We start from the raw sequence: 21,074 nt of genomic DNA on the forward strand, positions 1-21,074 counted from the left end.
CAGCTCCTCCAGGGGAATCCCAAGGCGTTCCCAGGCCAGCCGAGAAACATAGTCCCTCCAGCGTGTCCTGGGTCTTCCTCTGGGCCTCCTCCCGGTGGGACGTGCCCGGAACACCTCACCAGGGAGGCATCCAGGAGTCCTAACCAGATGCCCGAGCCACCTCAACTGGCTCCTCTTGATGTGGAGAAGCAGCGACTCTACTCTGAACTCTTCCCAGATGACCGAGCTTCTCACCCTATCTCTAAGGGAGAGTCCAGACACCCTGTGGAGAAAACTGATTTCAGCTGCTTGTATTCACAATCTTGTTCTTTCGGTCACTACCCAAAGCTCGTGAACATAGATGAGGGTAGAAACATAGATCGACCGGTAAATTGAGACATATCGAGACCTCTGAGACATATCTGGATAAATGTTCTTAAGACAAACAATCAGTCTGTCAGGGCTTGCCGAGCAGGGCTGCGCCTTCAGTCCTAAAGTTGTCACTGGACTTGGGTCAATGATATCACAGTTGGTTAAGAAGGAAGTGGTGGATGCTCTAAAACTGCTGGAAGAAAAAGTTGCTTGGCAAAGTGGAACTATTTCTGATTTTGAGAATGCAGCTAATGAACACAGCAACCAGCTAACTAGCATGCAAGATAATACGGTAAAGTTCTTTGCAGCAGTGGATGCTTTTGAGATAGAAATGTGAAGACTTTGAGGCACACTCTTGTTGAAATAATATTTGACTCGTGGGCATATCTGAGGGCTTAGAAGCTCCACAACTTACAGAGTTTATGGCTGAATTTCTTAAGATCTTGTTGGGGCTTGAGAAGAAATCTGGCCTGGATAGAGCTCATTGTACACTATGTGTTAAACCAAGGGAGGACAAGCCGCCTTGACCAATAGTCATCATGGTGACACAGTTTAAAACTATGCTGGAGAGGCTTTCCTCCTGCTACTCACCGGAAAAGGGTGTATGTTTTTTCCAGGACTTCAGACTGACCGTGGCCAATCTGTGAAGGAGCTCCATGGCTGTGCTAATGTTAAATTCGGCCTCTGGTACTTAGCTACTCTACACATCACCATGTCCAACAACCAGACCCAAAAGATTGAACATGAAGACCTAGCTTTGGGGTTTGTCAACAAGAAACTTACGCTTAACTTCAGGACATGTTGGAGCTTCTTGTATTGGTCTGTGTCGCTGCATTAGCTGTGTGCTGGGTTTGTCCTGGGCACAGTACTTGGCTGATTATGGCATCAGTGTTTTAGTTAAAACACAGAGGTACTGATTTCTATTTCTATGTTTTAAAACTTTCTTTTATTATTTATTTTACTTATTTTTTCTGCTTAAAAGTACATCAGAATTTGTGATGTTGTGGCGGATCCGAAATAGCAGCCAAAACAAGGGCAATGTCAACAAACACATGTGCCTCAATGAGAATACATGCCATCTTTGAAATGATGTAGGTCTTCAGCTATACACTAGATCTTCCTAAAATTCAACACACTAGTGTCAAATCATGTCAGCTACATGAAATATACACAGTGAAAGCTGAACAAGGCAGTGGAGAGCCAGAAGTCAGTAGGGAAGCTGAAGTTCTGAGAATTTGTGTTGGAAAGATGAATTGTCAACATACAGACCTGTGAGTCCTCATTGTAACATCCTGTCTTTATAAAATATAGTAACAATACTAGTGTAAAAGTAAAACATGCGTGACAATTAAAAATAACACAATATGTTGTAGGATCCAGATTGGAAGGAGTTGAAGCTTCAGGGAAATCAGGATATGTGCACAATTATTCTTCATCCAATTTATTGTTTAGACATGCAGCAGTAGTTAGTCACATACATTTGGTGATTAAGACAGCCACATTATATATTTCTTGTATAAAAGCAAAACCAGAAAGTGTCAGTGTGAACATAGTACATTTATCATGTGTCAGTATCTTGATAAATTGACTAAATTCTCACAAAATTGTTTATTGTATTGTAGGGTTACTCACCTATGGAATGATATTGTACTGATATTGGTTAGTAAGGCTAGATCATTTGAAATAACCTGGATTCCCTTTCTGTCCTAAGTTAAAATACAGATTGTCAGATTATTCTAAACTCAGAATTACAGTAATATTGATTAGTGTGTGTGTGTGTGTGTGTAAATACAGTATGTATATACTCATACGTAATGTTTGTTTTATGTTTTTGGCTGCGGTAGCTCGGTGGTCAGATTCATGATCTTGTAATCCCAAGGTTCCAAGTTTGATCTTATTATGTGTCAGGAAGGGCATCTGGCATTAAACAATTGCCAAATCTTTCATGCGAGTTTGCTCGCTATGGCGACCCCTGTAGTAGAGTGCATCCGAAAAAAAACATCTTAACCTTTTTTAAATTTTTTATATTTCCTCTGTTTTCTTCTGTTATTTTGTTGTGTGTATGTGTGTGTGAGGGTTAGGGTAGGTTGGGGGGCTTGTTTATTTTTGGTGATGTAAAATGTAACAAATTCAATAAATAGAGTGACTTAAACTTTTTTCTTTCCTTACTGGTTGCCATAGTTTTTGTTTCAACACCACTAAAATTATTTGGAGATCATAGTAAACATTTAGTACCCATCCTGAAACATAACCATGTTGTTTTCTTTAGAAACATTTGGCATTAATTCATCATATGATCCACCTTTGTATTTTCATCTGTTAGGATTTCAGTTTTTTTTAAGTTATTTTTTTGAGTAATCTTTTGTATTAGGTTTATTGTTATTCGTGTTTCAGTAGCTCTGTTTTATTTCTTGTTTTCTGTGTGCTTTTGTTTGTTCCCTGTTATGTGTAGTTTTGCTCTCTGTGGCCTCTGTGTCATTGTGCTATTACTCACTCTTCCTCAATAGTTTTTCCGAATCTAACTTAACCATCTGCACCTGATCCTGATTTATAATCTGTCACCTATGTCTACTTGCTCATTAACTTCAGTCCATAGAACCTGTTACTCAGCTTCCATGGTTCACTCGTTCATTGTTGCAAACATGTACTGTCTGGTTTTGTTTGTGTCTTCGGTGACCTCTGCTATTCATTTTACGTTATTAGTTTCTACTGCCATGTCAGCCTTTGTTTTTGTTCTTTAAAAAAAAATAGTTTTACTTTGAATTACTTGAGTCGGTCTGCATTCTGGGTCCAAATCCTCCTCTCCACAAACTGACATCATCAAAAACTTTTTTCCATTGTGTGAATCCTGAGTTAACATTTACACCATTTTTTCTTTTTCTTTTTTTTTTCTTTCAGTCCAGCTGCTTTTGCATACTTTGTGCTATTTTAACTGTTTGTATACCAGAACATTCAACTCATTTAGGATATAGGTGCAATATGTTTTGTTTTTTTGAAACTAATATTTTAAAATATTTTTCATATTATTAACTTTATTTACAAAAGTGTTTCCCTGTAGAAATGCACTGAGATCTTTTCAATTCCTTCAAAAACATTGTCTTTGAGATCTATTTCAACATATTTCTCTGTTTTTGTCTTATTATTCTACTCAGTTTTTTGCTACTGTTCTGTCACTTTTTGCTTTTACCTACAATTCTGCTACTTTTAGCTACCCTTTTGATAAATTGGCATTTAGCTAGACTTTTGATAGTTTTAGCTGTTTTTTAGTAGTATTTGCTACTTTTTAAATATTTTTAGCTAGCTCTTTGAAACGTTGAGTGATGGGTACATTACTTTTTGTGAGTAATGTTGTGGTTTTCTTTCATTGAAAGGGACATCACACACAAAAACACCATAATTTGGTTTGGACCACTGAGCAGGATTTAAAGGCTATAAAGCTGAAACTATTGAAAGACTACATGGCTGAATCTCCAGACATGTAGTCTTCACATGAAATGTGAACAGTGAAATTCTGTTTTAAAAGGTTTGCATGCATGTATTTCTAATGAAAGTTTTCTATTTGAAATTTCCTTTGGTTTGTTGAAAGCTTAATCTATGAGACAGAATAGATTGTTGCATTGATTACACAATGAAGCTCAAAGACAAAGTGAGGTTAAAAAACACTTGCATAGACAAAAGAAAGTAAGAAACTCCATGTCCCTCCCCTAGACATGGGTTACCAGAGTTTTTTTTTTTTTACCAGTTACCGGAGTCTCAATGTGGAGCCAAGGATGGGAGCGGTTGGTGAACGAGCCTGTACCCTAGCTGTAGGTTTTGGACACTTGGGTGAAGAGAGGAGCAGAGCTGCCAACTAATCACCACCTGGTGGTAAGTTAGATTAGATGGCGAGGAAAGATGTCGGATAGACCTGGTAGACCCAAACGCGTAGTGAGAGTTTGCTGGGAATGTCAGAAGTATCGTCAACTCACACCTCCAACAGAGACAGAGTTTGAGTGGGCCATGTTTCTGACTGTTATTGTTAAGACTACTAAGGGTTTACTCTGGGTGCTCCAGTTTTCTCCCCTAGGCTAAAAACATGCATTTTAGGCTGCCTTCAGTCCCAAGCCTCCTTTGAAAAAGAGATCTGTGATCTCAATGGGACTTGCCTGGTTAAATAAAGGTTAATAATAATAAATAAATAATAAAAGACAGCTGCACTGAGCTGTGGCTACAATATTGTGGGTGCCTCTTGGGGCAGCCGTCCTCAAACCCAGCGGTAGACACCCCTGGTGAGGGAGGCTGTTAAGCTGAAGAAGGTATTCTATTGGGCCTTGTTAGCTGGTAGGACTTAAGAGGCAACTGAGGGGTACCGGTGAGCCAAGAGGGCTACAGCCGTGGGTATTTCTGAGGCAAAGGCTCAGGTTTGGGATACTTTTGGTGAGGCCTTGGATAGAGATTCTTGATCAGCTCCGAAAAGATTCTGGCAAACCATCAGGCAACTGAGGTGGGGGGAGCAGCACTTCACAAAACACTGTGTATAGTGGAGGTGGGGTGCTGTTGACCTTAACCAGTAATGTCGTCAGGTGGTGGAATACTTTGAGAACCTTCTCAATCCCACCCAAATGTCTTCCATGGGGGAAGCTGAGTCTGGAGAATCTGGGTTGGGTCTGCCCATAACCTGGGCCAAGGTTGCAGAGATAGTTAAAAAGCTCTGCAGCGTGAACAAGATCTGCCCTGAGTTCCTCAAGACTCTGGATGTTGCTGAGCAGTCTTGGATGACACACCTTTGCAACATCGCATGGATATTGAGAGCAGTGCCACTGGATTGGCAGACTGGGGTGACGGTTCCCCTTTTTTATGAGGGGGACTGGAGGAACCTTGCACTGATTAGATATAGGTCAAGAGAAGCGATCTCAAGTAAAGTGGAGAAAAACATGGACACTAAAGTTTAAGGAAAAAAGAAGAAAAGATCTTTTCCTAATTCCTTACGTGGTACTCAGCCAACGAGGTAATTTGCCTGTTTTTTTATGTTATAGAAGTAGTTTTATTTGACGATTGTCTTTATTTTAACTGAGCTCATTGTTGTCTTGTCTTTGTTTTTAGTTTTCACGGTGTGCGTATTGAGTCTGTACCAAGATGGATTCAATAAACTCATCAGTAGAGAAAGCCACTTGTGTCTGTCGGTACCTGGAGGAATTATACTCAGATTCAGGAAAAACAATGTGAGTTCCGTCTCAGCTGTGGAACACTGGACCAGCTCTTTACCCTTGCTAGGGTTCTTGAGGGAACATAGGAGTTTGTCCAACCAGTCTACATGTGTTTTGTAGACTTGGAGAAGGCATTCAACTGTGCTCCTTGGGGTACCTTGTGGTGGGTTGCTTCGTGAGTATGGGATTGGGGTCCATTATTTTGGGCCATTCGGTCCCTATACAAATGGTGTGAGTGTCTGATTTGCACTGCTGGCAGTAAGATGGACCTCTTCAGGGTGAGAGTTTGACATTGCAAGGGCTGCTCATTGTCACTGATTCTGTTCATGACTTTTATGGAGAGAATTTCTCAGTGCAGCCAGGGGTGGAAGGGGTCTGGTTTGATGGCCTCAGGATTCTGTCTCTGCTATTTGCAGATGATGTGGTCCTGCTGGCATCCTCATGCCGTGATCTCCAGCTCTCACTGAAGCAGTTTGCAGCCGAGAGTGAAGTGGCCGGGATGATGATTATCACCTCCAACTCTGAGGCCATGGTCCTAAGTCAGAAAAGGGAGCACTGCGTTCTCCAGATTGGGAATGAGGTGCTGCCTCAAGTGGAGGTGGAGGCGTTTAAGTATCTCAGGTCTTGTTCACTAGTGAGTGAAGAATGGAGCGACAGACAGACAGACTGGTATGGCTTCTGCAGTATTTTGTACTCTGTACTGGTCCATTGCGGTAAAGAGGGGGCTGAGCCTCAAGAGAAACCTCTCTGTTTACCAGCCAGTCTACGTTCCTGCCCTCACCTATGGTCATGAAGTTTGGGTTGTGACCGAAATAACTAGATTGTGGATATAGGCGGTCAAAATGAGTTTTCTCCACAGGATGTTTTCTGTCACAAGTCGAGCTCCTATGCGGGTGTCATCCAGAAACTAATTCAATACATGTTTCAAAGGCTTGCAACAACTCTACAACTATTTTAAAAAGAATTTAGTTACACAAAATTTTTAAACATGTTTAAAATTCATGCGATAAGACTGCGACCGTCTGTTAATCACAGAAGGAAACTGAGAAACCTGGTGAATGTTTTGAGACATTTTAGAGACTTCATCATTAATGTTGTTCACAAACTTGTATCCAGCAGTTACAGCTTATTTGGATACTAGACTTATTTGTAAAGGGCCTCTTACCTTTTAAATTTCTCTGCTAAATTCTGCACAAACTCGAAGATTTCATTCCAGTGATCTCTCACACTGCCAGACCTAAACAAAAAACAGATGGGAGAAAAACAACTGAAAAACATAATTTTCTGCAAATAAAATGCAGTGTAAGTGTTGATTACTGAAGGACTGCTGAAATTAGTTGATGAATGAATTGTCAACTGAATAGTTAGAGGTAAAACAAGCAGAACAGAAGCTAAAATTAGCAAAATGGGTAGCTAAAAGCCAAGTGTAACAAAACCGTAGCTACAAGCTAAAATGATCAAAACAGTATTTAAAAGCTAAAATGAAACAGGAAAACAGTAATCCAACAAGATGTTATGAAAATCACATAGTGAATATAGTTCATGTACCTTAATGATTGTAGGAACAATGTTGCACAAAAAAACCTTAGGAACTTAATTCCTGTCTCCTTCACTGGCAAGGTTAGAATAATAAATAAATAAATATAAATAAATAACTGTAGCAGCTTAAATGATTCCAATACTATAAATTTCTAGGTTACACAAGAGTTGTTGATCAAGAACTCACCTTAAAATTGACTGAATGTAAGCTATCTACCCAATACTGTGTACATTTTAGGACATCCTTAGACATCAGAAAAAATGGCATCAGGTCTCAAGAAAGATGACATCAGTGTCATGAATGGTGGAGACGGAGACGAACCCAGAGTGCAGACTCATTCTTAAAACAAAAACTAATCTATTAAATAAAGAAAATAAGCAAAAAAAAAAAAAACAACAGCTGACGTGGCAGCAACTAAAACTTAACAAAAATCCCAAACATGGCATGGCATGGCAGGGCAGGCCAGGTGCTAGGACACAAGAAGGCAATAGAGTGACAGAGGAGGAGTGAATACTGAACAACAACACAACCAGGAAAAACTTAAACTTAAACAATAACTAAAAACCGCAACAAGATAATAAAGATACAAAACTGAAAACACAAAAATCTAAATCCTCACAATCAGGTCTCATAAAAACGACATCTGGTCAATTTGTAAAATTTTATTCCTCACAGCATATTTTAAAGAGTAGGGGGTTTAAACTTTTTGCTAAGTTGCAATTTCCTTGTCACTAAATTGCCAGTAAAACTCTCAAAGTTTTATCAACAGCCATTACTCTCATGAAAATTGTGTCATACACACATTTTCTTTGTGGAATATTGTTTGTGTTTGTGCTGATATGAGTTTGTGTTTGTAACAATGAAGATAAATAAACTTGGAAAAAAATAAATCCTGACAACAGCCCCACCTGCAGAAGGCCTCTCTCTGAAGCACTTTTTTCTGAGACCAGACACCATTTTGTCTGATACCTGATACCATATTTCCTGAGATATGATGCAGTTTTTTCTGATGCTTGAGGATGTCCTAAAATATATACAGTACACGAAGTTCCACAGAAATTAACAACTAGGTCAAAATATAAGCTCACAAACATGAAAAAGAAGCTCTGCTAGGAAAAATACAGCAGTTTAACTTACTATACTTGGATAATAGAAGAACTGAATAAGTTTAAAAAAAATAGTTTGCAAAAAGTAAGCAAAACCAAATTTATAATTTTGTTTAACCTTTCAATTAACTGAACAATCAAAATTGTGGTAAATTATGTTGAAATTGATGGCCTAAAATGTTATTTTCCAGTAATTATAGACAGTAAATAATGTTGGAAATCAGACATAAAGTAAATAAAATAAAAAATGTCAAAGTCAATTGCATGAATATGCCAAGTGAGAAATGTATTAGGTTAGGCTTCATTACATACACAGCATTGCTTAGTTATACTTGCATACAGTACATAACTTACTGTTTGGAAGTATGGGGAAACATATAAATCAAATACCATGTTAGTTTTTACTTTTCAGAATAGAGCCATACCAATTGTAAAACAGACAACCCCCCAAAAAAACTACTTTCAGAGAGCCAACAAATGAACTTTCTTATTAAATCAAATACACTGAAGTTTCAGGACTTTGTATATTTTTGGTCAATTTGCAGTGTTGTGTATGATGTCATGACAATTGACCTGGGGGTAATCGGTTCTTACCATTCCCCATTCTCAACTCGGTTCTTATGTATGCTGTTTTGCCGGCCATGACGGTACTTTGTGATCATCAGAATCTGAATCTGAAGAGTTTTCATCTAATTACTGTGATCCAGCAGTTGGTTCAGGTTCATACTGGTATGGTTGTATATTCATTACTCCCGTGAAGTCTTCCGGCATTTCTTCGTATTCAAAAAAGGCTTCTTTTTCCATTTCCACTAGTTAACAACTGGACAGTAGTGACATGCTGTGTTCTCTAGATCTCTTTCAGGGGATGGCCAGGGCACAGCGCACGTCATGAACCCAGGATGGCTACTCCGCCCCACAAATCACCCACTTTGGAAATAACTGACTAAAATGCCAAAACAGTTTATTTGAGTTTTAGGTCATTAAAATGGGTCCCTGGAATGTTGTGTGGATGTGTTTAACTAAATAACATTCAAAAAAAGGACAATTTTTTGAGATTTGATTTCAGTTCAGTTCACCTTTAAGACAATAGCAATGCACTTTGGTTTTGGTTCCTAAAACTAGCTGCTAGCTTGTCAATCTGGTCAAAATTAAAGGTGAACTGAAATCAAATGCAGTATCTTAGCAGTTCTAGGACTGTGCTCTTCTGGACAGAGATCTTTGAGGTTGTTCCTGGGATCTGTTGGAGCCACTCTTCCAACTTGGGGGTCACAGCGTCGAGGGCTCCGATGACCAATGGCACCACTGAGGCCTTGACTTTCTACAACTTCTCTATTTCCTCTTTCAGCCCCTGGTATTTTTTTTAGCTTTTCATGCTCCTTCTTCCTGATATTACAGTTCATTGGGTTTGCTACATTTATCACCAGCGCCTTCTTCTGTAGTTTATCAACTACCACAATGTCCAGTTGGTTAGCCATTACCTTTTTGTCAGTCTGAATCTGGAAGTCCCACAGTATCTTAGCCCTGCCATTCTCCACCACCTTAGGTGGAGTCTCCCACTTTGACTGTGGGACTTCCAGTCCATACTCGGTACAGATGTTCCTGTACACCACTTCAGCCACTTGGTTATGGTGTTCCATGTACACTTTGCCTGCCTGTATCTTACATCCTGCTGTTATGTGCTGGACTGTCTCAGGGCCATCTTTATACGACCTGCATCTTGGGTCCTGCCTGGTATGATAGACCCTGATCTCGATTGCTCCTGTGCTGTCAAGATTAGTGCTTCTGTGCTGTCCTTCAGTCTTGCCCTTTCTAGCCACTGGTAGGATTTCTTGATATCAGCTACTTCCTCAATCTGCCGGTGGTACATGCTGTACAGGGGCTTGTCTTTCCATGATGGTTCCTCTTTCTTCTCTTCCACATTGGGTTTCTGCTGCCTGAGACATTCACTTAGCAGATAATCATTGGGGGCTTTCTTCCTCATGTACTCCAGGATCTTGGTTGTTTCATCCTGTATAGTGGCTCTGATGCTCACAAGTCCTCTGCCTCCCCCCTTTCTCTTATGCCCCTTTTCCACCGGCTCTAAAGGTCCTGGCTCCACTCTACTCAGCTTGCTTTGCACGCGTTTCCACTGGCATTTTTTTTAGGTCAATCCCTGCTTTTTTGGTCCCTGCTTTGGAGTAGGGCCAGCGGGCCGGCCCTGCTTTCGTGGGTGATGCAAGCTTAGCTCCTGTTCACTCATTGGTCGTGGGTGTGGTCAGATTGAAGTGTAAGAAGAGTGAAAAAAACAACAATAGACAATTTTGGAATGGTAGCGAAGTAATAGGACTATAAACAACAGCGTTAGTTTACCATGCAAAGTTTAGGCCGTCTGTTCCCCAGCTGAAGGTGCTGTAAAGCCTGAAATCTCCGGTGGATAACAGTTGTTCTACTCTGCGCAACAATTGCGGCATCCAGAGCATTTCTTCCACTGCGCATCTCTTCCTGAAGCCTCAGGAGAATCCCCATAAGTTTGAAAAACAGCAACAACACAGGGTCAACATTGTCCATAGCACTTCCGTTTTCTCCACAAATGATGCCAGGTTTCGGTAGCGCACACTCCCCCCTATCCCCCGCACCCCCACGGGGCCTCCCCAGCCCCCTGCAACATGAGGAGGCGTTACTCTGATTACTCTGATACCAACCAAAATGGCCAGTGGACACGCAATGCATTTTTTATAGAGCCAAGCCAAGCCAGGTCGAGCGGGGCTTCTGAAATGGAGCCAGTGGAAAAGGGGCATTAGTGTCTCAGGGTGCTGGACTTAGGGTGAAACCCTCTGTGCATTGTGAGGAGGTTTCATGTCTTTATGTCAGTGGCTTCTATCTCCTCCTTTGGCCAGGTTGTCATACCAGCAGGGTATCTGATGACTGGCACCACATATGTGTTGTTGGCTTGTGTAGGGATCTGGAGTTTTAGCCCCGCCTTGGGGAGGCTCCTCTAGCTCTTGGTTTCACAGGTGATCCAGATCTGGTTAATGAAGACTGCCAGTACTTAAGCCTCCAGCTGAGACCAGACCTTCGCTGGAGCATCGAACCTCCTGGGTTAGATTCTCAGCCACAGTTTCTAACCTAAATTGGTTGTTTGTTGACTACGTTCTCTGTGCACCTTGATCTTAGGTTCTTGCCACGTTACGGAACTACAAGCTTCATGGATACTTACCTTGGACATCTGGATACTCACCTGGACAGGATTACTGGCTTGTCGACTCCTGGATCACCTAAACACCTCCGTCATCTTCTCCACGCCGCTGGACACCTCCTGGACCTGTAAGAACAAAAGAACATTAATTAAGCCACCTTGCAGTGCTCGGCTGATTGTAGGATTGGTACTCACCCTGTTCCTCTTGCTTTCCAGATCATTCCACGAACGGCGCACTGTAGATACTGTCACCTGTAAATAAATACACTTACCTTCAGCTTTTGTCTCTGATTCTGGTTTTGGTCTCGCTCTTGGACAAATTACCCCTACGTTCATGTCAGCTTGGACTTTTTTCTTACCATTCAGCTGGCTCTTCAGGACCTGCGTTACTCTCTGCAGGTATTTGGTTATAGCTGACTTCCTTGCAGCCTCATCCTGATTGCCATTTGTCTTCGGCATATCAAGGTACTTGTAGCTGTCTTGGATATCTGCAATGTTGCCTTCAGGTAGATCAACCCCTTCAGTTGTGAAACCCCTGCCTCTCTTGGACATCATTTGGCTGCACTTATCAAGTCAGAATGACATACCAATGTCCTAGTGAGGTGGATCAGTGAGTCAATGTCTCGTTCACTTTTGGCATACAGCTTGATGTCATCCATTGAAAGGAAGTGACTGATAACTGGTCCACTTTGGAATCGGTATCAACATCCACTCTTTCAAATCATCTGGCTGAGGGGGTTCAGGCCCATGCAGAACAGGAGTGGGGACAAAGTGTCCCCTTGGTATATGCCACATTTAATGCTGACTTGTAGAATTGGATTTGAATTGGTCTCTAGAGTTATCTTCCACATTCCCATTGAGCTCTCAGTGAAGGCTCTTAGTGTCCTGCTGATGTTATACAGCTTCAAGCACTCCAGTATCCATGTGTGGGGCATCGAGTCATAAGCTTTCCTGTAGTCAATCCAGGCAGTGCACAGATTTGTGTCTGGTCTTACAGTCTCTAGCTACAGTTCTGTCGACTTGGTGCTTCTGTTGGTGCTTGGCTCCCCTGCCAAGCATTAATTAACTTTTAAGTTAATTCAATTCAAGATGGCCACCACAGCCAATAAATGTTAGCCAACACAAAAATGTCTAGAAATCAGTCATTATTACAGATATTGAGTTTGTATTTTATGTGGTAGCTGAGAGTTATTCACAATACACATTCTGAGCATGACATCACATGACACAGCATAAGATCGCACAGTTATTTTCCAAATTTCCCAAAATGGCTACAATGGCATCATTTGTCATTAATAATTTAAACCTCTAACATGGAAGGCAGGTAATCTAGAATGTAAAATATTAAATGTGAACTTTCATACTTTTAATAGAATTGGGGAAAAGCTGGTGTGCTTTTAGGTGTATGCATGAATTTTTTTAAAAATACAAATTAAGTTTACTGGGAAAGCAGCACATCATCCAACCCAAAGTGCAACTTGTAATTGGAACAGTAATGGATATATTGAGGAAGACATTCAGGGAATACCAGTTAGTTTTCCATCATGTCTAGGTCATTCTAAGCAACACAGAGCTCTATATTTGTCGCAGACCAGGTTTTTGTTTATTTTTATTCTTATGTATGTAAGTTCTAGTGTCATCTGGTCTGAATAGTTACAAATGCTGGTCAATAACAAAAAAAATATTGTTTTCTCAGTGTTGCTGCCTCGCTCCAACACCACCCTCCAACCCTTCTCCCACATTAAGTCTTTTAGTTCAGTAAGGCAGACTGAGAACAGATGAAACGGATGAAACTTTAAGCTTAACAAAATCCTCCCAAAACAGACAAAAAGCATGAGGTAGAGGAGGAGTGCAAAGTGTGCAGCATAAACAGACATATTCTCAAACACAAACACACACACACAGTCTCTCTCTCTCTGATCTCAAGGAACAGCAGGAGCCAACTTCTTCTGCAATTTGTTCCATTATAGCAACAAAAGAGAGGAGTGAGCATACAAAGTGTAGTGAAGACTGGAGATAATAGTTGTGTTGAAGAATGGGGATCAATTTTGGTTCAGCATTTAAAATACTGATTTTCCTTTTTTGTTTTGTTTGTTTTTTCTGTACATTTTTTGCAATCTACTTTTCAGTCCCTCCAGGATTTTGCAGGCATTTTTTGTGATTGTTGCAGGCTAAAATGCCTGATTTCGCAGGGCATTTTCTTAAAAGTTGCGATGAAAAGTAGCAATTTTTTTTTTTTACGAAAATCAATAAAAAGCCATAACTTTTAATATATAAACCAAAAATACTTACTAGTTTTGTAAGATAATTGCCAACAAACATTGACATTCTCAAAAGGTGCGTTATTTGAGAACTTTGATAGCTTCTAAACTGACATTCATGACCATTTCTGGATTGTCCCTCGTCTGCAGCTCTCCTCACATGTTTTGCAGACACAAAGTGTTTGTCGATGCGTTTATGTTCGATGATTACACTGCAGGACATGCAAAACAGCTACCCCCCACTCTCATGCAGCTGGGTAGGAAACTGGTTTGCAACCTCAGTGAAGTTGGTTTAAAGTTGGATATTGGATATTCGTGCTCCGTGAAGTTAGCGGTGTCTAGCTCATGACTGACCCGAAACAGGAACGCTAATGTCGGCCAGCCGTTCTCTGCTGGCCCCTTCTCTCAGGCACGGTGGTTCACTTAGGGACGGCTGGCCGACATTAGCGCTCCTGTTTCGGGTCAGCCGTAAGCTAGACGCAGCTAACCCCGCGGAGCGCGAATATCCAATATCCAACTTCAAACTAACTTCACTGCGGTGTTTTGCGCGGTCCTTTGCTGAAATCTTTGTGAGCAAATGTGAAGCATTAGCGCACATTTTCGCTTCCTGCTCCTGCATGCTCCCGGCATACTGATGTTAACAGGATGTGACGTTATGTCTTCTTCGTGAGATATTTGGGGTTATTTTGTATTCCACACTACACAAACCCACAAAGAATACACTAGACCGCAGAAACGGTGGCAAATCACTTTAGAAACAATAAATAATGGGTTAAAGTTGCGGTGTTTTGGACAAAGTTACAAAAAGCTGCGATTTTGCGGGGCTTGCTTGATTTTGTGTTAATAGTTGCGATCGCAACATTGCGAAATCCTGGAGGGTCTGACTTTTGCATAAATGATGCTGGTTTAGTTGGTTTTATATCAAAACCCTGACCTTATTTAGGAGATGAATGCTGCGACTTTTGGTTTCTGTAACTTTTATGCTTTTCAAAATATTTAACGTTATTTCAAAATAATATATATATATATAGTATATATATATTTTTTTTTTTCCCCCAAAGAAATACATAGCCATGTCTTCTATTCCTTCTAAAACATTGTTCTCTTTTAAATCTCCTTCAAGATACTAGTTCTTTTTATGACTTCTTATGCTACTTTATCTTTTAGCTACAATTCTGCTATTTTAGCTTTTAGCCAGTCTTCTGCTACTTTTAGCTTCTGGCTAAACTTTTGTTATTTTTAACATCTATTTAGCCTTTTGATAATCCAGCCATGGGAGAGCACAAGCCATTACATCTCTTGTGCTGGTCCCAAGCCCAGGAACATGGTGTGAGGGTCAGGAAGGGCATCTACTGTAAAATATTTTGCCAAAGCAAACATGCAAGTTCATCCAAACAGCACCAAATAGGTTCAGTCCAGGCCCGAGTTAACATCAAGTGCCACCGGTGTTGTTGATAACCAAGTTGCCAGAAGAAATTCTGCTACTGTTAGTCAAAGACCACAAACAGGGAAACGTGCCATGAGACAGAGGGAGGAGAGAAAAGTCAAGAATGTAGGACTGAGGGTATCAACTCTAAACATAGGGACCATGAGAGGCAAAGGTAGAGAGCTGGCTGGCATGATGCAGCAGAGGATGGTAGATATATTATGTGCACAAGAGACAAAGTGGAAGGGCAGCAAGGCTCATAGCATTGGGGAAGGGTTTGAGCTCTTTTACCATGGTGTAGACAGGAAAAGAAATAGAGTCGGGGTGGTCCTGAAGGAGGAATTTGCAAAGAATGTAGTAGAGATGAAGAATGTCAGTGTGATGTGTTTGAAAGTAGAAGTAGAAGGCCTGATGTTGAATGTTGTCAGTGATTATGCTCCACAAATTAAATGTGATGTAGAAGAGAAAGAGAAACTCTGGAAGGATCTCAATGAAGTGATTGAGAGTATTCCCAAGGAGGAGAAAGTTGTGATCAGAGCAGATCTGACTGGACATGTTGGTGAAGGAAACAGGAGATGAGGAAGGTTTTTGTGTCAGGGAAAGGAACAATGAAGAACAAATGGTGGTGGATTTAGCCAAACAAATGGAAATAGCTGTTGACAATACCTATTTCCAAAAGAGGGAGGAACACAGGGTGACCTATAAGAGTGGAGGCAGGAGTACTCAGGGAGTCTACATTCTGTGTAGAAGAGGTACCCTGAAGGAGATTGTGGACTGTAAGGTTGTGGCAGGGGAGAGTGTGGCCAGACAGCATTGAATGGTGGTGTGTAGGATGAATGTTGTGGTGAAGAAGAGATAAGGAGTAAAGGCAGACAAGAGGACCAAATGGTGGAAGTTGAAGATGAAAGAATATTGCGAGGAGTTGCAGAGAAGTACGTTAGACTGGTACAGGACATGTATGAGGACAGTGGTGACGTGTGCTGTAGGAGTGACAGATAGCTTTAAAGTGGAGGTGGAACTGCATCAAAGATTAACTCTGAGCCCCTTCTTGTTTGCTCTGGGGATGGACAAACTAACAGATGAGCTCAGGCAGGAATCCCCTTGGACTATGATGTTTGCAGATGACATTGTGATCTGTGGTGAGAACAGGAAACGGGTTCAAGAGAACTTGGAGAGGTGAAGGTTGTGGCAGTTTGGGGTTTCCTGGTTCCTGTTGTGCTCCTGTTTCCTGACTGGCTGGCAGATCATCACCCACAGCTGCAGCTGATCCTGGTAATCAGCTCCTTGGCTTCATAAGGCTGCCTTGAAGATCAGTTCCTTGCGGAAGCATCGCTAACTCTGGGGTATAGCAGTCTCAGCCACTAGAGAATATTGTATATTGCCAAGAGTTTTCTTACCTGTTTTGTCTTCCTGTGTTCAGAGCCACTTCCTCAAATTGTCTGGATTATCCACTTCCACCTGCTGGGAAAAACAGAGAGAGAGCCACTCACCTGATCCCATTTCTGTTCCACTGCCAGTCTGCCTCCTGCCAATCCGGAAAGCCTCACATCTGACCACCTACCAGCTTCAGCTTGAAAATACTCACCGCTCTGTAAATAAACTCACCTACCTTTGTAAGCCGCCTCCTAGTGTCTGTAGCTCGACTGCTTATTGTTTGACAAATCTGTCTTTCCCAATAGTGGTATGCACTTGAAAGATGAGGAATTAAAGTCAGCTGTAGGAAGACAGAGTACGTGTGTGTGAATGAGAGGGAGGCAAGTGGAACAGTGAGGCTACAAGGAGTATAGGTCACAAAGGTGCAGGACTTCAAGTAGTTAGGGTCGACTGTCCAGGAAAACAAGGAGTGCAGTACAGAGATGAAGAAAAGAGTCTAGGCAGGATGGAGAAAAGTTTCAAGAGTGATTTGTGACAAAAGGGTGGCAGCAAAGGTCAAAGGAAAGGTTTACAAGACAGTGGTGAGAGCAGCTATGTTGTATGGTTTGGAGACAGTGGCACTGACAAAAAGACAGGAGACAGAACTGGAAGTGGCAGAGCTGAAGATGTTGAGGTTCTCCTTGGGAGTGACAAGGATGGACAGGATTAGGAATGATGTCATCAGAGGTACAGCACAGGTTGAATGACTGGGAGATAAAGTTACTGAGGCCAAACTGAGATATTTTGGACATGTCCAGAGGTGGGCCAGTGGGTATATTGGTAGAAGGAAGTTAAAGATGCAGCTGCCAGGAAAAAGACAAAGAGGTAGGCCAAAGAGAAGATATATGGATGCAGTTAGACAGGCCATGGAGGTAGTTGGAATGAGGATAGGGGATGCAGAAGACAGAGTTAGATAGAGGAAGATGACTCATTGTGGCGACCCCTGAAAAGGGAACAGCTGTATGAAAAAGAAGAAGAAAGAAGAAGATTCAGATATTTAACAAACAAAAATAATTTTGGGAATCCTAACTGACCTAAAACAGGAAAGATTCAGTCAGATTTATTGTCAGACAGTAAAAAAAGGATGGTTGTCTTTTTATATACAGGGGATGTGAACATCTGGTTTCAACTGTACATCCAATGATTACATTTTGTTAGTTTTATAAAAATTTGCCCTGCAGTTTTTGAGATGCTTTGTTAACAGATAGACTCAATAAACATGTACATACTCAGACACAGGTAAAAACATAATTGTTCCTTTTTGCTGGGGCAGGCAATAAACAATGTAGCAAATAGAGCCTTATTTTTAAAGTGAGACAATGTGCCAGTGTATCTTAGTTTCAGTTTTTATTTTTTTATTTAAAGGCAGCATTAAAGTAATTTCTGAAATTAGAGTACAGCTTCCATAGGAAGCAGCGTTGGTTAGAGTTCTCTCCTCCCAGTGAGAAGATTGCAGGATTGCCTCCCTCCTGGGGCATTTTAGGGTGGAGTTTATATGTTCTCCCTGTGCACATGTGGGTTTTCTCTGAGTACTGTTTTCCTTCCATAGACCAAAAACCTGCGTATTAGGTTAAACGATAACTTTAAATTGTCCCTAGGTGTGAGTGAGAGTGTAAATGGTTGTCTCATTTGTCTCTGTTTGGCCATGTGATGAACTTGAGACTTGTCCAGGTTTTACCCCGCCTCTCCCACTGTGACCGCTGGAGATAGGCACCAGCTCCCTTGCGATTCAGAAAAATGCATGGATGTGTCTGAGACCCTTCAAGTGCATTACTGCTGAAATAAGTAAAACACAAAAGAATGATTTTTCAAATAATTCTCAACAAGTATTTATTATTCTAGTTTCTTTTCCAAGTCTCTCCCAGATGGTAACACAATGATGGTATGTGGGGAAATTCTCCTCTGGTTTGAAATTATAAACCCTTCAGTGCCAAGTGTGAAAAACTAAAGCAAAAAAAGGAAAAAAAAACAGCTCTATGGAGTGGGCTGTCTGCCAGCTCACACCACCCCAGCCTGCAGCCAATCACAGAGCTCAGATTTAACAAAGTGGGCACAGGGATTTGTTTGTTTAAAACCACTAACCTACTTTCACAGCACTTACTGAAATCAAAGTATTTCCAGAAGAACTGCTAATCCTAATGCTGTACAGCTATTCCCAAACCAGGATAGACTGCAGGGGGGAAAGGAAGTGAAGCAGAGTTATCCATTAAATATAACAAACCTTTAATTTTAATTAATAACCTAGCATTCCTGGAAGAAATGGATATCACCTGCCACCTTTCATGCCAGAGGTTTTGACTAAGATCATGGCAGTTATAGTTGTTTTGGTCAAGCTTTGAAAATAATGTTATGCACAATCTCATGCAATATTTCAACATGTCATTCTTAGAGTGTGTTGAGTACAGCTCTCAGCCACTACCACATCAACATTTTAGCTTATAGCCATTTTTGTATGAGCTAAAGTCAATTAGTTAATGGTGGTCATCTTGAATTGGACTGACTGTTTAAGACAATCACTTGTAAATAAAAATCCAATCATTACTTTATGAAAGCCTCATTAAAATCCATCTGGTGGTTCATGAGATATTTTGCTAACAGAAATGCACACACACATGCACACACACACTGACAGGCAAAAATAATAACACCTGCCTTTCCTTTTTGGCAATAGATGATAATAATGTCTTGTTTTTAAGTGTCTTTGAAGTAATGTTTTACTGGATATGTCTTCTTGCTCCAAACACAGATTTTGAGCAGTGATTTCACAGCCAGAACAGATTCAGAGCACTTCTGTGCACTCTTGCTTTTCTGCTGACTGGGCTGGATTCAAACAGAATGACTCAGTTTGTTGACATGATTAGAAAACAAGACAAGAACCATTTGTAAAGAATAAAAACAAAACTAAAACTGAAATAAATGAGACTTATTACAGCAGCTTGATGAATGTTTTTGCCCATGTCTGTTTCTGTGTCTGTGTATATGTGTGCTTGTGTCTGTCTATTAGCAAAATATCTCAAGCATAAGCATTTGGGAACTGGGGACACTAATTGTTGAAGCTTTATTGGTGGAAATCTTTCACATTCTACAATGTCAGTTGTTCAACAGTCCAGGGTCTTGTTGAATTTTGTGCTTCATAATATGCCACACATTTTCAATGGGAGAAAGGTTTGGACTGCAGGCAGGTCAGTCTAGTACATGCACTCTTTTACTACGAAGCTATGATGCTGTAACATGTGCAGAATGTGGCTTGGCTGGGATGTCCCTGAAAAATACGTTGCATATGTTGCTCCAAAACCTGTATGTACCTTTCAGCATTAATGGTGTCTTAACAGATGTTCAAGTTACCCAGACCATGGGCACTAATACACCCCATATAGTCAAAGGTGCTGGCTATTGAAATTTGCGCTAAATCCAATCCGGACAGTCATTTTCTTCTATGGCCCAGAGTACATGACGTACATAATTTCTGAAAACAATTTGAAATGTGGACTTGTCAAACAACAGGACACTTTTCCACTTTCAGTCCATCTCAGATGAGCTGGGGCCCAGAGAAAACGGCAACATTTCTGAGTGTTATGGCTTTCGCTTTGCATGCACTCAGATTAGCAAGTATCTCATCAATGGGTGGAGAAAGTGGGTGCATACAACAACTGTTGCCTGGTTTCTCCAAAAGTCCAAACTTCATGGGAGAAAACTGCTTTTGAAAAAAACTTGTATTAAATCTCAACTAGAGTTTGTCAAACAGCATTTGGAAGACTCCATAGCTAAGAGCTTGTCAGCATCTGGCCCTGAAAGGCTTGTAAAGGCAGACGGTAAAATGAATCCCACAAAAAATTGAGAAATCCTGGAGGACAATCTGATGGTGTCTGAAAAAAAACTGTGTGAATTGTGAATACTTTTTTAGGCACTGTACATCTAAAGCTGACTAACTTTTAAAGTCAACTCCGTATCTAGATGGTCATTACAACCATCTGACCAGAGAAAACCCAAAACAGCAAAAGAGCTATAATTCAGTTAATTTTTACAGCTATTGAACTAAAACATAATGTGGTAGTAGCTGAGAGTCATCCCCAACACATTTTGTGAGACCTTGCAATGTTGCATGAGATCACAATGATATCATAATCATAATGTTTTTTTTTTTTTTTAAATTAAAATTATTACAACTTCATTTCTCAACAAAAGATGACATTAGTCAACTTTTTATAAATATTAATTTAGGAGAGGGACAAGCTTAAATAAGCCGAGTGGTGACTGTGCTGTTCTCAATAAGTAATATCAACTGTAAATGAAAAAACTAAATTAGATCTATCCTGTATTGCCATATTTTCAAAAATATTACCCCTGACATTTCGCTCTGGTGTTTGGTTTTTGTGCGCCACCTCAAGATTAACATTGGTCCCCACTTTTTAAAATCTTTTGGATGCACCCCAGTTAACCAGCTCCACAAAACACATGTAGACTGGAGAGTCACACTCCCATGTATGGGAGGCCAGGTAAGACATAATTCTGAAATACCGTTCATACACACATATGAAAAGCTCTCATACACACTAGTGAAATGTTGTCCTCTCATACACACATGTGAAAACCGTTCATACACACATATGAAAAGC

General features: G+C 40.7%; 1 protein-coding gene across 2 annotated transcripts in view; it reads right to left on the minus strand.

Moving 5' to 3' along the window:
• The window catches only part of antxr1c (ANTXR cell adhesion molecule 1c), a 109,158-nt gene that overhangs the window by 74,137 nt on the left and 13,947 nt on the right, over positions 1-21,074 (minus strand). The window contains exons 1-2 of one of the 2 annotated variants that reach the window (XM_037981138.1): positions 11,401-12,400; positions 6,703-6,774 (exon numbers count right to left, since the gene is read on the minus strand). Coding sequence is in view for 1 of the 2 variants with exons in the window: in XM_017433646.2 (XP_017289135.1) it covers positions 6,703-6,774 (72 nt within the window). In the remaining variant the exon portion in view is untranslated. Of the gene's footprint in view, positions 1-6,702; positions 6,775-11,400; positions 12,401-21,074 lie in introns of those variants that run through there. The other variant, XM_017433646.2, reaches the window with a different exon arrangement.

This window comes from Kryptolebias marmoratus, linkage group LG2 (assembly GCF_001649575.2).
Source record: "Kryptolebias marmoratus isolate JLee-2015 linkage group LG2, ASM164957v2, whole genome shotgun sequence".
Classification (NCBI taxonomy): domain Eukaryota; kingdom Metazoa; phylum Chordata; class Actinopteri; order Cyprinodontiformes; family Rivulidae; genus Kryptolebias; species Kryptolebias marmoratus.